The 13,488-nt window shown below is 45.3% G+C and overlaps 1 protein-coding gene across 3 annotated transcripts in view; it reads right to left on the reverse strand.

The window, feature by feature from the left end:
- SUFU (SUFU negative regulator of hedgehog signaling) overlaps positions 1-13,488 on the reverse strand; it is a 110,590-nt gene that overhangs the window by 65,496 nt on the left and 31,606 nt on the right. For all 3 annotated transcript variants that reach the window (XR_005016825.1, XM_036828765.1, XM_036828764.1), the window contains exon 3: positions 12,060-12,196. Coding sequence is in view for 2 of the 3 variants with exons in the window: in XM_036828765.1 (XP_036684660.1) it covers positions 12,060-12,196 (137 nt within the window). In the remaining variant the exon portion in view is untranslated. The remainder of the gene's footprint in view (positions 1-12,059; positions 12,197-13,488) is intronic.

Below are 13,488 nucleotides of genomic sequence, written 5' to 3' on the forward strand. Positions count from 1 at the left end.
TACAAAAACAGGTGTCCAACAGGATTTGACCCACAGGCTATACTTTGTAAGCTTCTGTTTTTAGGATTTAAGTCTTCCCTAAAAACACCTGGACTTAAATATTGGATAAACTATAATTTACATGCAAACCACTTAAATTTTAGGCCATAAGACCATTTCTGAGGGGTTGATCTGTTTTATTTCAGTGGAATAGAAATACAATCTTTCAATCACTAATCAAAGATCTTGAGAAAGTGCAGAGAAACCAGAGATTGTTTTGCCTTATAGTTGGTAAGTATTACTAACAGATGAAAGGGAAAATATTTTACAGATCCATAGCAACCAGAAAAGAGGATAAATCAGGCTGAGGGAAAGAAAACGTCAGGAAAATCAAAAAGAGTATGAGGAAGAAAAATGATATTAATAAAAACAGGCAGCTCCATTTGGCTTCAGTTAGCTGACTGGGGCAATGCAACCAGGAAACGAGAGAACTAGACAGCTCTCATTGGTAATGATGGAGCATCTCCTTTCAGAAAACTTTACTTGAGGCAAAGATATAAAGATGGAATACACCTGGGACATCTAGAGAGAAGCAAGCTGCTGATGGGAAACTGAACTGCAGCCTAGCAACATCTCACACCTGGGGACATGCTCCAAGTGCCTCACTCAATCTTCTGACTTCCTTCCCTCACCTGCAGAACAGGGATGAGGAAGCAAGGCCTGATCCACTTCTTGAACCTGGAAAGAGAGCCCTGTGGTGTGTTGCTGGGCACAGGGAGGCAGAGGCTGCTGACAACCCCTGAGAGAGAAGAGGGGTTCCCCTCCTTAGGCTGGGAGCCTTAGCAGAGGCAGGCTGGCGGCAGGATTACACTGCAGTGAGGTCGCAAGGATTAGAGTGGCAGGGCTGAGAAGAATCCATGACTGACGCTGTGCTCCAAGGACTGCAGCGGCCCCAGCACCTTCTAGGGAAGGGCCACTCTAATAATACAGGCAGAAGAGCTCAGAACACCTCAATTCCAAACACATCTTAATTTTTTTTTAAAGTGTTTTCACTCCCCAAACTGGTCATTTCCCCTTCTTCTTTGAAATGCTTTTGTAGCTCTCCACTGCCCTTAGAATCAAATCCAGACTCTTCATCAAGACTTTGAGTCCAAATGCAAGTACAAAGCCCAGCACTTTTCCATGCCTGCCAAGCCTCCAGCTTTTCCTGAGCCCTTTCTTCTCTCTCCCTCTGGTTCCTCATATTCCTCAAGCTCTTTCTCTCCTCAGGGGCCTACATGTGCTGGTCCCTCTGCCAAAAAATTCTTCTCCTCATTCTTTGCCTTTAGTCCTGTCCTTGCCCAACTCTACAATCTAAAATGAGTCCACCACTTTATTCTTTTGAAGCACCCTGAGCATTCCCGTTCTGCGATCTTATGGAATCAAATATTTATTCACCTGTGTTTTCAGTGTCTCTCTCCACTACCTACGGGAAGGGATCCTACCTGTTTGTTTCACAGGGCTTACCCAGCATCTGACAGAGTCCTTGGCATGTAGCAGATACTTAAATAAAAAACACAACTAATGAAAAAGTGCTCCTTTCCCCCAAGGCCTCTTGTCATTTAAAATGGATCATTGGGACTTCCCTGGTGGCGCAGTAGTTAAGAATCCACCTGCCAATGCAGGGGACATGGGTTCAAGCCCTGGTCTGGGAAGATCCCACATGCCGCAGAGCAACTAAGCCCGTGCACCACAACTACTGAGCCTGTGCTCTAGAGCCCGACAGCCACAACTACTGATCCCACGTGCCACAACTACTGAAGCTCACGTGCCTAGAGCTGGTGCTCTGCAACAAGAGAAGCCACTGCAATGAGAACCCCGCGCACCGCAATGAGGAGTAGCCCCAGCTCGCCACAACTAGAGAAAGCCCACGCAGCAACGAAGACCCAATGCAGCCTAAATAAATAGGTAGATAGATAGATAAATGAATAGATAAAATGGATCACCGGAGGCTCAGAGGCCACAGCATGCAAACCAACGCTGGTTAGGGTGTCCCTGGAAAATAGCTCCTGCCACTCACCAGCTGCAGGAAATTCTCCAAGGCCCACCACCTCTCTGAGCCCATTTCCTCACCTGAAAAGTGGCAACATCAGTATCTTCCTCATCTAGCCACCTACTGCAGAGGTTAAATAAGAGAATGTAAGTGCTAAGGATGGCTTGGTGCTCAATAGCTACTGTTTTATTTACTTACTTTTAACTATTAAATTAAAAAAAGAAAATGGACCTCAACAGGAAAAGACTAACTGCATTAGTAATTTTAACTTTAGGAAAGGCAGGAGGAGGTAAAACTCAAGAAAACTCCATAATTCATTGGGGTTCTTTAATAAAACTTGACCCACTGTCAGCATCTGGAAAAGTCTCTGACTTCAGGCAGCAGGGTGTGTCCCTCACCACTTCCAGCTTCAGAGACAGGAAGCATGATGGATGGGTTCCTGTGCTAAATCTAAACTGCATGAGAACCACATAAGAGCTTGCTCGCTTTCCTAACCCCAAATGCATGCCGTTTAACATGTATTAACAAGCTTCCTCAGGCCAAGTAACCTAAGAAAGGGGATCAATTCTCAAGGACTCAGAAGACAACTTGGTTGCTATAAAAACAATTTTATATAACAATCATTTTGTTGTTTGTTGAAAACAATTATAACATTTATGGATGATCACAAAAGTATTATTACAATAATATAATCATTCATCTGCAATGGCTGTTAACATGTAAAATGTTCATTTCCCTTAACCTAGCAATCCAACTTCTAGGAATCTATGCCACAGAAATACTTAGGCAAGAGTGCAAAGACATACATCTACAAGGATGCTCACTGCAAGTTTGTGGTAGGGAAAAATTAGAAACCACCCAAATGCCCAACACCAGGAGAGTGATTAAAGTGTATCTAGATAATAAAGTGTACAGTTAGAAAGAATATACTGACATGGAAAGATGTCCAAAAGATATTAAGTTTAAAAAAGCAAGTTGAAAAACAGTATGAAAAACATGGTCCATTTTTATAAAATAATGATAATTCTATATAGATATATGCATTGAAAAGGAAATCGAAATATAGAACACTAGTTTCCTCAGTGGGGGAATGAATTATGAAAGACTTTAACTTTGTGTCATATATTTCTATGTTTCAGGGTTTTTTTTTTTAATATTCATTTATTTGGCTGTGCTGGGTCTTAGTTGCAGCATGAGGGGTCTTCGTTGCGGCGTGTGGGATCTTTAGTTGCAGCATGCAGGCTCGTAGTTGCGGCATGCGGGATCTAGTTCCCTGACCAGGGACCAAACCCGGGCCCCCTGCATGGGGAGCACGGCATCTTAACCGCTGGACCACAAGGGAAGTCCCTATGTTTCAGTTTTATAATGAGCAGATATTTCTTTTATAAATGGGAAAAGGAAAGAAAATGTAAAAAAAAAAATCTCTTGTTGGCATTAGTCTGTCCATACCACAGAGGTCAGGATGCTCAGGCAGCACCCTCCCCCCAGTCTCCCTGATTAGGCCTGAATCACAAAGTGAGCCGACTCAGCACATGTCATGAGGCTGCCATTAAACAGCAGCAATCGGAGGCACTTGAATTTCCACAGTGTCAGTTACAAGATTGGGGGGCCATGTTTCTCCTGAAACTCAAGTGAAATTGCCTTGGAATTTGTGGTTAAGGCCTACCAATGGCAGAACTGAGAGCAGGCAGCCTCTCCAGCGGAATTCTAAAGCACAGCTCAGAAATCAAGCCCTGCTGAGTTGGGGAATGGTTTATTTCTAATGAAACCCAGAGGGTAGGGGGCAGGGGAACAGTCACCGGCAATCTGAGAAGAAAAACTGAGCTGATCAATAAAATTAAAAGGGAATGGGTAAGTAAGAGAAACTGGCTGCAAAGTAAGAAGGAAAGAAGTTGAAGTGTCTACTGGTGAAGTTACTGAGGTATTTACTGCAGAACTTACCAAATGATTCATGACAGTGGCTGGATTTGGTTCTTAATCTATGTAGCAGGTGAAACAATGACAGCTACCCTGTCACATTCTCTTTCCACACGACACTTTTATACTGGCCCAGCATCCTGATCAATATGCAAGGATCCTCTGACCCCAGGTAACGCTTGGGGCTTCTTGGGTAGGGGAGCAGATACTATTTTGCCCACCTGGTGGCCATTCCCCTTCTTACTAAGAGAATCCCACTTTTCTTCCTCTGCCTTTCCTTGGCCATGACTTTCAGGGAACCAGGGCCCATCCCCAGCCCTAGGAGGTGGATATTGATCGGTAAGCCAACATGGTTGTCTCACTTTCCTGATATAACTCTAGCTAATGAGATGCAAGGGGAGATCAATGAGGGCGGTTCTGTGGAGGTTTTGATTGGTCTTGAAAAGACACAGGTAGCTCAGCTCGGTTCTCTGTGATGACCTAGATGGGTGGAAGAGGGGGTGGTGGGAGGGAGGTCCAAGAGGGAGGGGATATATGTACACATATAGCTGATTCACTTCATTGTACGGCGGAAACTAACACAACATTGTAAAGCAATTATACTCCAGTTAAAAAAAAAAGACACTCGGGACAGAAGTGTCTTTTTTGCTACTTGCAGACTCTGTCAAGTGTGATTCTAGGATGCCAGGGACTGCGGCAGCCATCTTTGGAATACCAGGGAACCAGTTTAAAATGTCAATCCAAAGTGCCGAGGAAGGCAGAGCAGGAAGTTAGAAAGAACTCAGGTCCTTAACAGCATCACTGGACAGATGACAACCACCCCTGGAACTCCCCACCTCCAGATGACTCGCTCTGTAAGATAAGTGCCCTTATTGTTAAGCCATTTTAGTTAGGGTGTTCTATAACTTGTAGTCAAAACCATCCCAACAGATACAAGAGGTGTCCGCTCCACCTATGCATTCTCTAATGATTTGACTTCCAAGCATAACTGCACATCACAGTTACTGAGGCAGTAGATGCCCCTAAAGCCTTGTGGGAGCAACTGATTTTGCCTACCAAGGGCTATACCTACATGTTTTCTGCCAGTGCTTTCTACCCTTTGCTTTAGAGGACTTCTCTCCCACTCCGTGTAGTTGGAAGTGAGGAGGGGGAAGACCTTAAACATAAATCCTGGTGCTCCATCTGGACCACCACCCCCAACCAGGGGGGGGTCCTATTGATCTAGACGGAACTAATCTGGGTCCTTCCCCAGGACTGACGGAGGAATGTTGGAAGAAAAAAGCCTTCTGCCTGCTGGGACTACAAACTGGGAGAACTGGAAACTCTGGCTGGTGGTGCTCATCTTTCCTGGCACGTGGGAAGAGTCAGTCTACAGTAGAAGACCAACACACAAGTCGGAGCCCTGAGGACACTGTTCGAACGTATAGATCAAGCCATGCCTGAAACCCTGGACATCCCAGTAACCTGACCAATAAAGTCTGTTATTATTTCAGGTAGTTTTTGTTGGGCTTCTGTCATTTGCTCATGATTAGAAGCATCCCGCCTCAAATAAACACTAACCTGCCTCACCCCCACATCCTGACTCCTTCACCTTCTCTGGATACTCTTCTTTCCCAGGTCTCTCACATTTCCACTTCCTTTTCTCTACTGCTCAGCTTCCCACCTCTGAGCAAACCAACCAAAAAGTGACTGCCCTCCAGCAGGTCGGGGCTAAGTTACAGAACCTGTCCAAGTCATTCTTCAGAGCAAGCTTTAGAGGCAGCCTCATGCAGCCCCAGGCTGCGCGTGGGCATCACCACTCCCCATCACACCACCCCCCCAGAGTCTCGTCGTCTCTTTCCCTTGCCTCCCACTGCCCTGATGCTGTTTCTAAGTCTGGATGGCAAAGCTGTGGATGCTGTTTAGACCTGGAAAAGCAGGTCTAAGCATTCCACTTACTAGATACTGCTCAGCATGTTCTCACATGCAAATGGGCGGGGCACTCCATGTAAGTCACTGAGTTTAAGGTGGACAGCCCAGGTGAGGCAAGACCACCACACAGAACTATGCTGCTAGGTATATACGTGTAGGTCTATCTATCTATACATCAAACATAAAATACATGTTCCGTATAATAACATATGTGTAACCCTTGTAGAGTGTAACCGGTTGGGACAGAGCAATGCCTACAAGGGAGGTTCTCTGCAGCATCAGGAGAGTGTGCTCTGCTCCGAGAAAACTGGGAAGGCCTAAATCCAGTCTTACGAAAGAGTTCCAAAAAGAGGCAATTATTCACACTATAAAAAGATTCTTCACCTTATAAAAAAGGATTTACTTACAAGGTCCCACTAAACTGCATGGGCTCTATTGCATATAGAATAGGATTTGATTTGTTTAAGACTTTACAGGCACTGCCAACTACATAAATCAAGGAGCCACAGTTGAACTGAATTTGTTTTTTGCGTTTACAATGTGATATACAAAATGAGGTAATTTTACCTCGTTTGTGTCACTATTATTGATTTTCTGTGTGAGAGAAAGATAATGGCACCAAATATTATCATATCAGCTGAGGCAGGCATCTGATACAGGGACAAGCAATGCATCTCCTTCCTATCAGCGTTTCCTATAAAATGGGGTCTTTATGAACACTGCAAAAAAAGACCAAGGTACCCATCTTCTCTATTCACATAAGGTTTTTGAAGACTGAATAATAATAATAATTGTGGGTGATACTTATATATCAATAGTACTTACTATGTATCAGGCACTGTTCTAAGTGCTTTGCAGGTATTAACTCATTTCATCATCTCAATAACTTCATGTATAGTTACTATTATTATCTCTGCTTTATAGTTGAGCAAATAAGTTATGTTGCCCAAGGGCAGGAGGCAGTAACTGGCAGAGCTGAGGTAAAAATGCAGGCAATCTGGGCCTAGGAGCCATGCTCTTGACCATCATACTATTCTGTCCTCCTTGATCTATCAGTAACGTGCAAGATGGTGAAGAGTGCCAGGGAGAGAAGTGGAAACGGGGGCTACGTAGCCTATAGCTACCTACCTAACTTACCAACGAGCTCAGGCACATTGGGCTGAGGACCCGTACTATGCAGTGAAACAGGAAGGGTGGAAGGAAGGGAGGCAGGGAGGGAGGGAAGGGAAGAGAGAAAGAGAGAAGGGAAGAAAAGGTAAGAAGGTGATTGAGAGGAGGCACAAGGGAGGTTTCTGGAGAACTAGCCTGTTTCTTGATTTGGGTGCTGGTTACATGGGGTGTGCTTCGTTTGTTAACTCTCAGTAAGCTGTACTTTTTATATACATATTTTCATGAACAAAAGTTAAAAGATGAAAGTATGGGTTTAAGAGGATTTGGGTAATATTACGAATGGCTTTAGCCCTCCTCTATTTATTTTCCAAATGTTCCAGAATGCCCGAGCAAGGCATGCTGGAGCTCAGAGGCTATGTGCACAAGTGCAATCACCCATGTGGATGATTCTCAAACCTCATGGTCCAGCCTGAGACATGTAGCAGCCCAAATATCAGCTGAGCCACCAGCAACATGGTATCATGGTTAAGAGAGTGGCGTTAAGAACTACAACGGCTGTCCTTTGCACTTACTAGCTGTGTGATTTTGAACAAGCTACTTCCCCTCTCTGTCTGTCTTCCTTTCTGCAACTGTAGAGCTGGTATAACAGTGCTTAACTCACAGGGCTTTACTGCACATTAAACGAGCACTTACAACCGTGCCTGGCACATAGAACACACTACTAAATTTTAGCTCTTGTCCTCACTATTTAGGCTCATAGCCATGGTCTTCTCTCTTACACCAGTTGCCATATACTTTTCTTCATCATTTTCCCATTATTTAAATAATTACTACTCCCTGCCATGTTTCAAAAAGAATTTAAGGAAGATTTGTTTTAGTTATTATTCAAGTAGTACAATCATATGATAAAAATCTGGAAAACAGAAAATCAGGTATTATACTTTTGGGAGTGTAGTCATCCTGCTGCTGCTGTGAAATGCCTGAAGTGATCTACAGGCACAAACTATAGCTGCTACATTACAGACACCATAAAAGGGCCTGTCACAGCAGGCGGGACTATGGAGCCACATCAGTCAACATACACTCAAGAAACAGCCACAAAAAAAAAAAAAAAAAAAAAAGAAAAAGCCACAACTTTTTTTTTTTTTTTAATTATTAGCACCTTTAATTATTATTTATTTATTTTTTTGGCTGTGTTGGGTCTTCGTTTCTGTGCGAGGGCTTCCTCCAGCTGCGGCAAGCGGGGGCCACTCTTCTTCGTGGTGCGCGGGCCTCTCGCTATCGCGGCCTCTCTTGTTGCGGAGCACAGGTTCTAGACGCGCAGACTCAGTAGTTGTGGCTCATGGGCCTAGTTGCTCCGCGGCATGTGGGATCTTCCCAGACCAGGGCTCAAACCCGTGTCCCCTGCATTAGCAGGCAGATTCTCAACCACTGCGCCACCAGGGAAGCCCCCAGCCACAACTTTTTATTCTCAAAATTTCCAGTCCCATAGAAAAGTTAGAAGGATAGTACAATATAACCTCCATACATCCTTCACCTAGATTCACCCTTTAACATTTTGCCACATTTGCTTTCTCTTCTCTGTCTCCCCCCACGCACTTTTTTTTGCCAAATCATTCGAAAGTTAAGTTGCAGACGTCATGTCATTTTATTCATAAATACTTCAGCTTTTATCTCCTAGGAACAAAGACACTATCCTTTATAACCATAATACCATATCACACCCAAGGAACTTCACAGTTACACAGTACTGTTATCTAATACAGTCTATATTTTTTCTAATTGCCCTAAAAATAACCTTTTTTTTTCCAATTCAGGGTCCAATCAAGGATCATAAGTACATTTAAACTGTCATGTTTTCTTTGATCTAGGACAGCCCCAGCCCCTTGCCATTTTTTCTTTCAGAGCATTGACATTTTTGAAGAGTCCAGGCAGCTGTCTTGTAAAATATCCCACAATCTGGATTTACCTGACTATATGCTCAGGATTCAATTCAGGTGAAACATTTTTGGAAAAATGCTACATGGGGACTTCCCTGGTGGCGCAGTGGTTAAGAATCGCCTGTCAATCAGGGGACAGGGGTTCAATCCTTGGTCCGGGAAGATCCCACATGCCGCAAGCAACTAAGCCCGTGCACCACAACTATTGAGCCTGCGCTCTAGAGCTTGTGAGCCACAACTACTGAGTCCACGTGCCACAACTACTGAAGCCCATGCACCTAGAGCCCGTGCTCGGCAACAAGAGAAGCCACCGCAATGAGAAGCCCACGCACTCCAACGAAGAGTAGCCCCCACTCGCTGCAACTAGAGAAAAGCCCACGTGCAGCAACGAAGACCCAATGCAGCCAAAAATAAATTAAATAAATAAATAAATAAAGTGCTACATGGCTGGTGCTTTATACTTCACAGTGTAACATGTAAGGAAGTACATAGTAGTCATTTGTTCCATTTTTGTGTTGCTACATTTGATCATTTGATTAAGGTGATGCCCACCCAAACTTTTCCATTGTAAAGGTATTCTTTTTCTCTTTGTAGCACATAAGTAATCTGTGGAGGGATTCTTTGAGTCCTTGTGACTATCTTATACCCAAAAAATCTTTTTTATCCGATAGTTTTGACATCTGTTGATAATGTACCTGAATCAATGATCACATTAGTGTTGCAAAACAGTCACTGTGATGTTTACTGTGTGGCTGAAATGAATCCTTGCAAATCAAATCCCGTTTTTCCCCCAACTTGCATTATTATTTCAGAACTATAACATCAGAACTATTTCAGAGGTTCATCTGCTTGACTCCACCTGACAGTGATTCATAACACCTGTTTTACATTTCTCTGATCTTGATCCACATGAGCAGGTACATTAAGTGCAAACAAACATATAAATGTACTGGCTTAAGCAGTGGGCAGGAAGCTACCTGTCTATACAAGCAAGAGGTTGCCTAGTCTTTAGAGCCCCATTTCCTATAGTAGATCAAATTCCATGTCAAGAAATGCTTATTTTCCAGGAGCTGAAATAGCTCAGTTGGGAGAGCATTAGACTGAAGAAATGTCTGTTTTCTCCAAGACAGTTCTATATCGGCATCAGTTTCAGGCATCAAAGAAGGGAGAGAAGGGGACACAGTGGGTTCAGGCAGTAGACTCCTGGCACAATCTTAAAACATTAAAAGATTGTGCAGGGGACTTCCCTGGTGGTTCAGTGGTAAAGAACCCGCCTTCCAATGCAGGGGACGCGGGTTCAATCCCTGGTCAGGGAACTAAGATCCCACGTGCCACGGGGCAACTAAGCCCATGCGTGTGCCACAACTACTGAGCTTGTGTGCCTCAACTAGAGCCCACTTGCCACAAACTACAGAGCTCAGGCGCCCTGGAGCCTGCGTGCCACAACTAGAGAAGAGAAAACCTGCATGCCACAACTAGAGAGAAGCCCGCGTGCGGCAACGAAAGATGCCCCATGCCACAACTAAGACCCAATGCGGCCAAAAATAAATAAAATAAATAATAAATAAATCTTAAAAAAAAAAAAGATTGTGCAGACCTAGACGCTAGGATAGTACCAAATCACATGAGCCAGCTGCTTCAAGCAGCCTGCTTCCCCTGCCCCTGTGAATGATACTTCTTCCCGTCAACAGTTCTTTAGAGTCCAAACAACATCCCCAGACCAGCTGCATTAGAATCCCCTGGGAAGCTGGTTAAGAAACAGATGCCCCAGTCCCACCTCTGACCAACTGAATCAGAGCCCTCCTGGAGGGTTTGGGACTCAGTGTGTTGAGATCCCAGAGGATCTCATGAGCAGCCAGGTTTGGGAACCCTTGCTTAGAGAAGACCCACTGTAGCCTGCAAAAGGGTACTATCCCATAGGCCACACAATGGTAGATGGTAGTTAAGGATCAGTCCCATTACATGATGGCCATCCAGCCAACAACTGACCCCCAGGGGTCTGAAACGAGGGCAGAGGGTTTCAATCTAGATGGTCAATTGCACCCCCAATTTATAGCCTACTCAAGGCTGAAAAAAAAGTCACTATACTCAGAGAAGTTGCCAGATCTATGGTTCTCCAAATTTAGTCTCTACCAGAGCATCTGGGAACATCACCCCCCAAAGATTCTAAGTCAGAGATCTCCTCTGGGGCCCAGGAATGTGTGCTTACAACAAGCTCTCCAGATGATTCTGATGCAGGGGTCCAAGGACCATACTTTGAGAGACCCTGGCCTAGATGCTAGTCTGCTCCTATCTATGACAGTCTAAGAGCAAGAGTTGGATAAAACTGTGTTGGCTTTCATTTGAAAACTACTTACCAAACCAAAGAAACAAAATATAAAGTCATATGGGAAATGTTTCTGAGCAATTAATTAACCACACAGAAACATTCAGATGATATGAAACCCTCCATAAAAGGTACTGAATTCCACCCCAACATTTCATCCCACTTGAGGACTATAGGCAGGCTGAGTCAAGAGCATGCGACCAAGGCTCCCAGCACGAAGTCCCCACTTCAGGTTCCATATGAGCAGTCTCCAGAAGGGCACCAGGGGCACAGGACCACCCCCTGGAGGGCACTTGAATCATCTGAATCAAACAATATTTCTGACTGTCAAGGTCCTGCCTGATTCCAGCTTCCCGTTCACATTGTGAGGGAGCAAGCTCAAGGCAATTCGTTCTCTCTCTGCCCTGTCCTCTACTGTTAACCCTAGACTTAGCCAAGATTAACATGTGTGCTCGTGCCCCAGAAATGGAGGTGGCTAGGCCACCGGCATCCGGGAGGAAAGAGTGTGCTAACTGTGGGAAAAGGGGCAGACAGAGAAAGTGCTGGTCAGCTCCATGCTGAGCTGGCCTTTGGCTCGCTGGGAATCAGAAGTATGGCTGGCAGACTGCAACCAAGGCTCAGGGTGTCAGGGACTCCCGCTGCAGGAGGTCATATGACATATCCTTCCCTCCCATGGCCCAGGCAGCTTTCCACCCAGGAAACAAGCCACCCTTATGGTACAAATGCGGTATAGCACTCCCAGGAAAGGTCCTTCCACGGACATCAAAATATACCCTCAGGTTCCCAACCCAAGCAGGCTCATGGTGAAAGGACAACCACACCAGCCAGCTCCTGGGGCTCTTACCTGACTGGAACACATATCTGGCCAAGCCTTGCATTAGTTCTGCTGGCCATGTTGGGGGCGCAGACTCCCCTGTTTCTCTCTTCAGACGAAATGTCAACTCAAAGCCAAAACCACTAGGTCCATCTGTTCCTGTGAATCTGGAAGGAATAAAAAGCAAATGTTTTTTGTTTAACTACCTTAGGGAAGACACTGTTTTGTTGTCTAATTAAAGTTCTTCCCCTTTTTGGGTAGGCTCTGCATCCAAACCCCCTAGTCGGAGGAATCTTGAGCCTTGAGGGGAGGAAGCACCTCGATAGCCAATAAGGAACCAGAACTCTAGCCTTGCCCTCCTGCCAGCTACAGCACATGTGTGTGACCTCAGCCCCGCCAATCAAATTCCCCTGCTGGTACTCTGAATTACGAGTTCCAGGTTTTGTGGCTCTGGACCATTCCTTTCTGTATGATTGAGGCTCCATTACTGAAAATAATCCTTACACTCTTTATTCCTTCAAGCTATTAATAAGCACCTACTTAGTTTGCTAAGGATATATGTCCTACTGTATGCCCTATGAGGATGAGACCCTTTCTCCGCTGCCACCTCCACCCTGCCCCACAAGGGGACAATCCTTGGGCTAAACTGGCTGGCCTCCAAACTCAGCATTGGAGGATGGGTCCCAAAGCAGATTCCAAATATCCAAATACTGGGAGGGTCCATGATCTTCCTGAAAGCCAGCACCCCACATGCACTCATCAATCAGCACATGCTCTTCCTGAAACCTGGCACCCCGTGTGTACTCTTCAATTACTGGAACCTTGAGGAAGCAGAGTTTGCCCTCCCTTCCCATCCTCAAGTGGCCCAGAATGATGATGGCCACAAACATCATAGGGAGATGAGGCAGGGCAGCAGTGCCTGCCTCCCTGTCTGCTAGGAAATGCCCAGGAGGCTGAGTCTCCACTGGAGTCCCTGAAATGGACTTCTGCCAGAGAGGGAAATGATGTGGATTAGAGAGCAAGGCTGGTTGGTGGTGGCACCTCCTGGGGTGAGGGAAGCATTCAGGGAGGGGCTCCTGAGAGTTACAGGAGGCTTGCCAGCATGGGAAGGGTTAAAAGTTAAACTATGTTCATGATATAATTTTCAGTAATTATATCTTGTACAAACATGAGCCACAATGATTATGCACATTTAAACTCCTCAGCATACAAATACAAGCCATAAAATAAGATGACAGCCAACACCTCCTTGCGAGCCAAGCTACCGGAACAGGCGGTCAGAGGGGAGAATGCTGAAGGGGCAATGATGCAGTCAGTGCCCAACCCTGGGATTCCATGTGGCATCTTTCCTCCATCATCATCATCATCGCCCCCAAGGGGCCAGGCCGGGAGACTGCGCAGAAAGAGGTGCTAACGTCTCAGAAGCTCTGACACCAGGGCTAGCCCTGCTTGTGTACCC

Source organism: Balaenoptera musculus, chromosome 16 (assembly GCF_009873245.2).
Source record: "Balaenoptera musculus isolate JJ_BM4_2016_0621 chromosome 16, mBalMus1.pri.v3, whole genome shotgun sequence".
Lineage (NCBI taxonomy): Eukaryota > Metazoa > Chordata > Mammalia > Artiodactyla > Balaenopteridae > Balaenoptera > Balaenoptera musculus.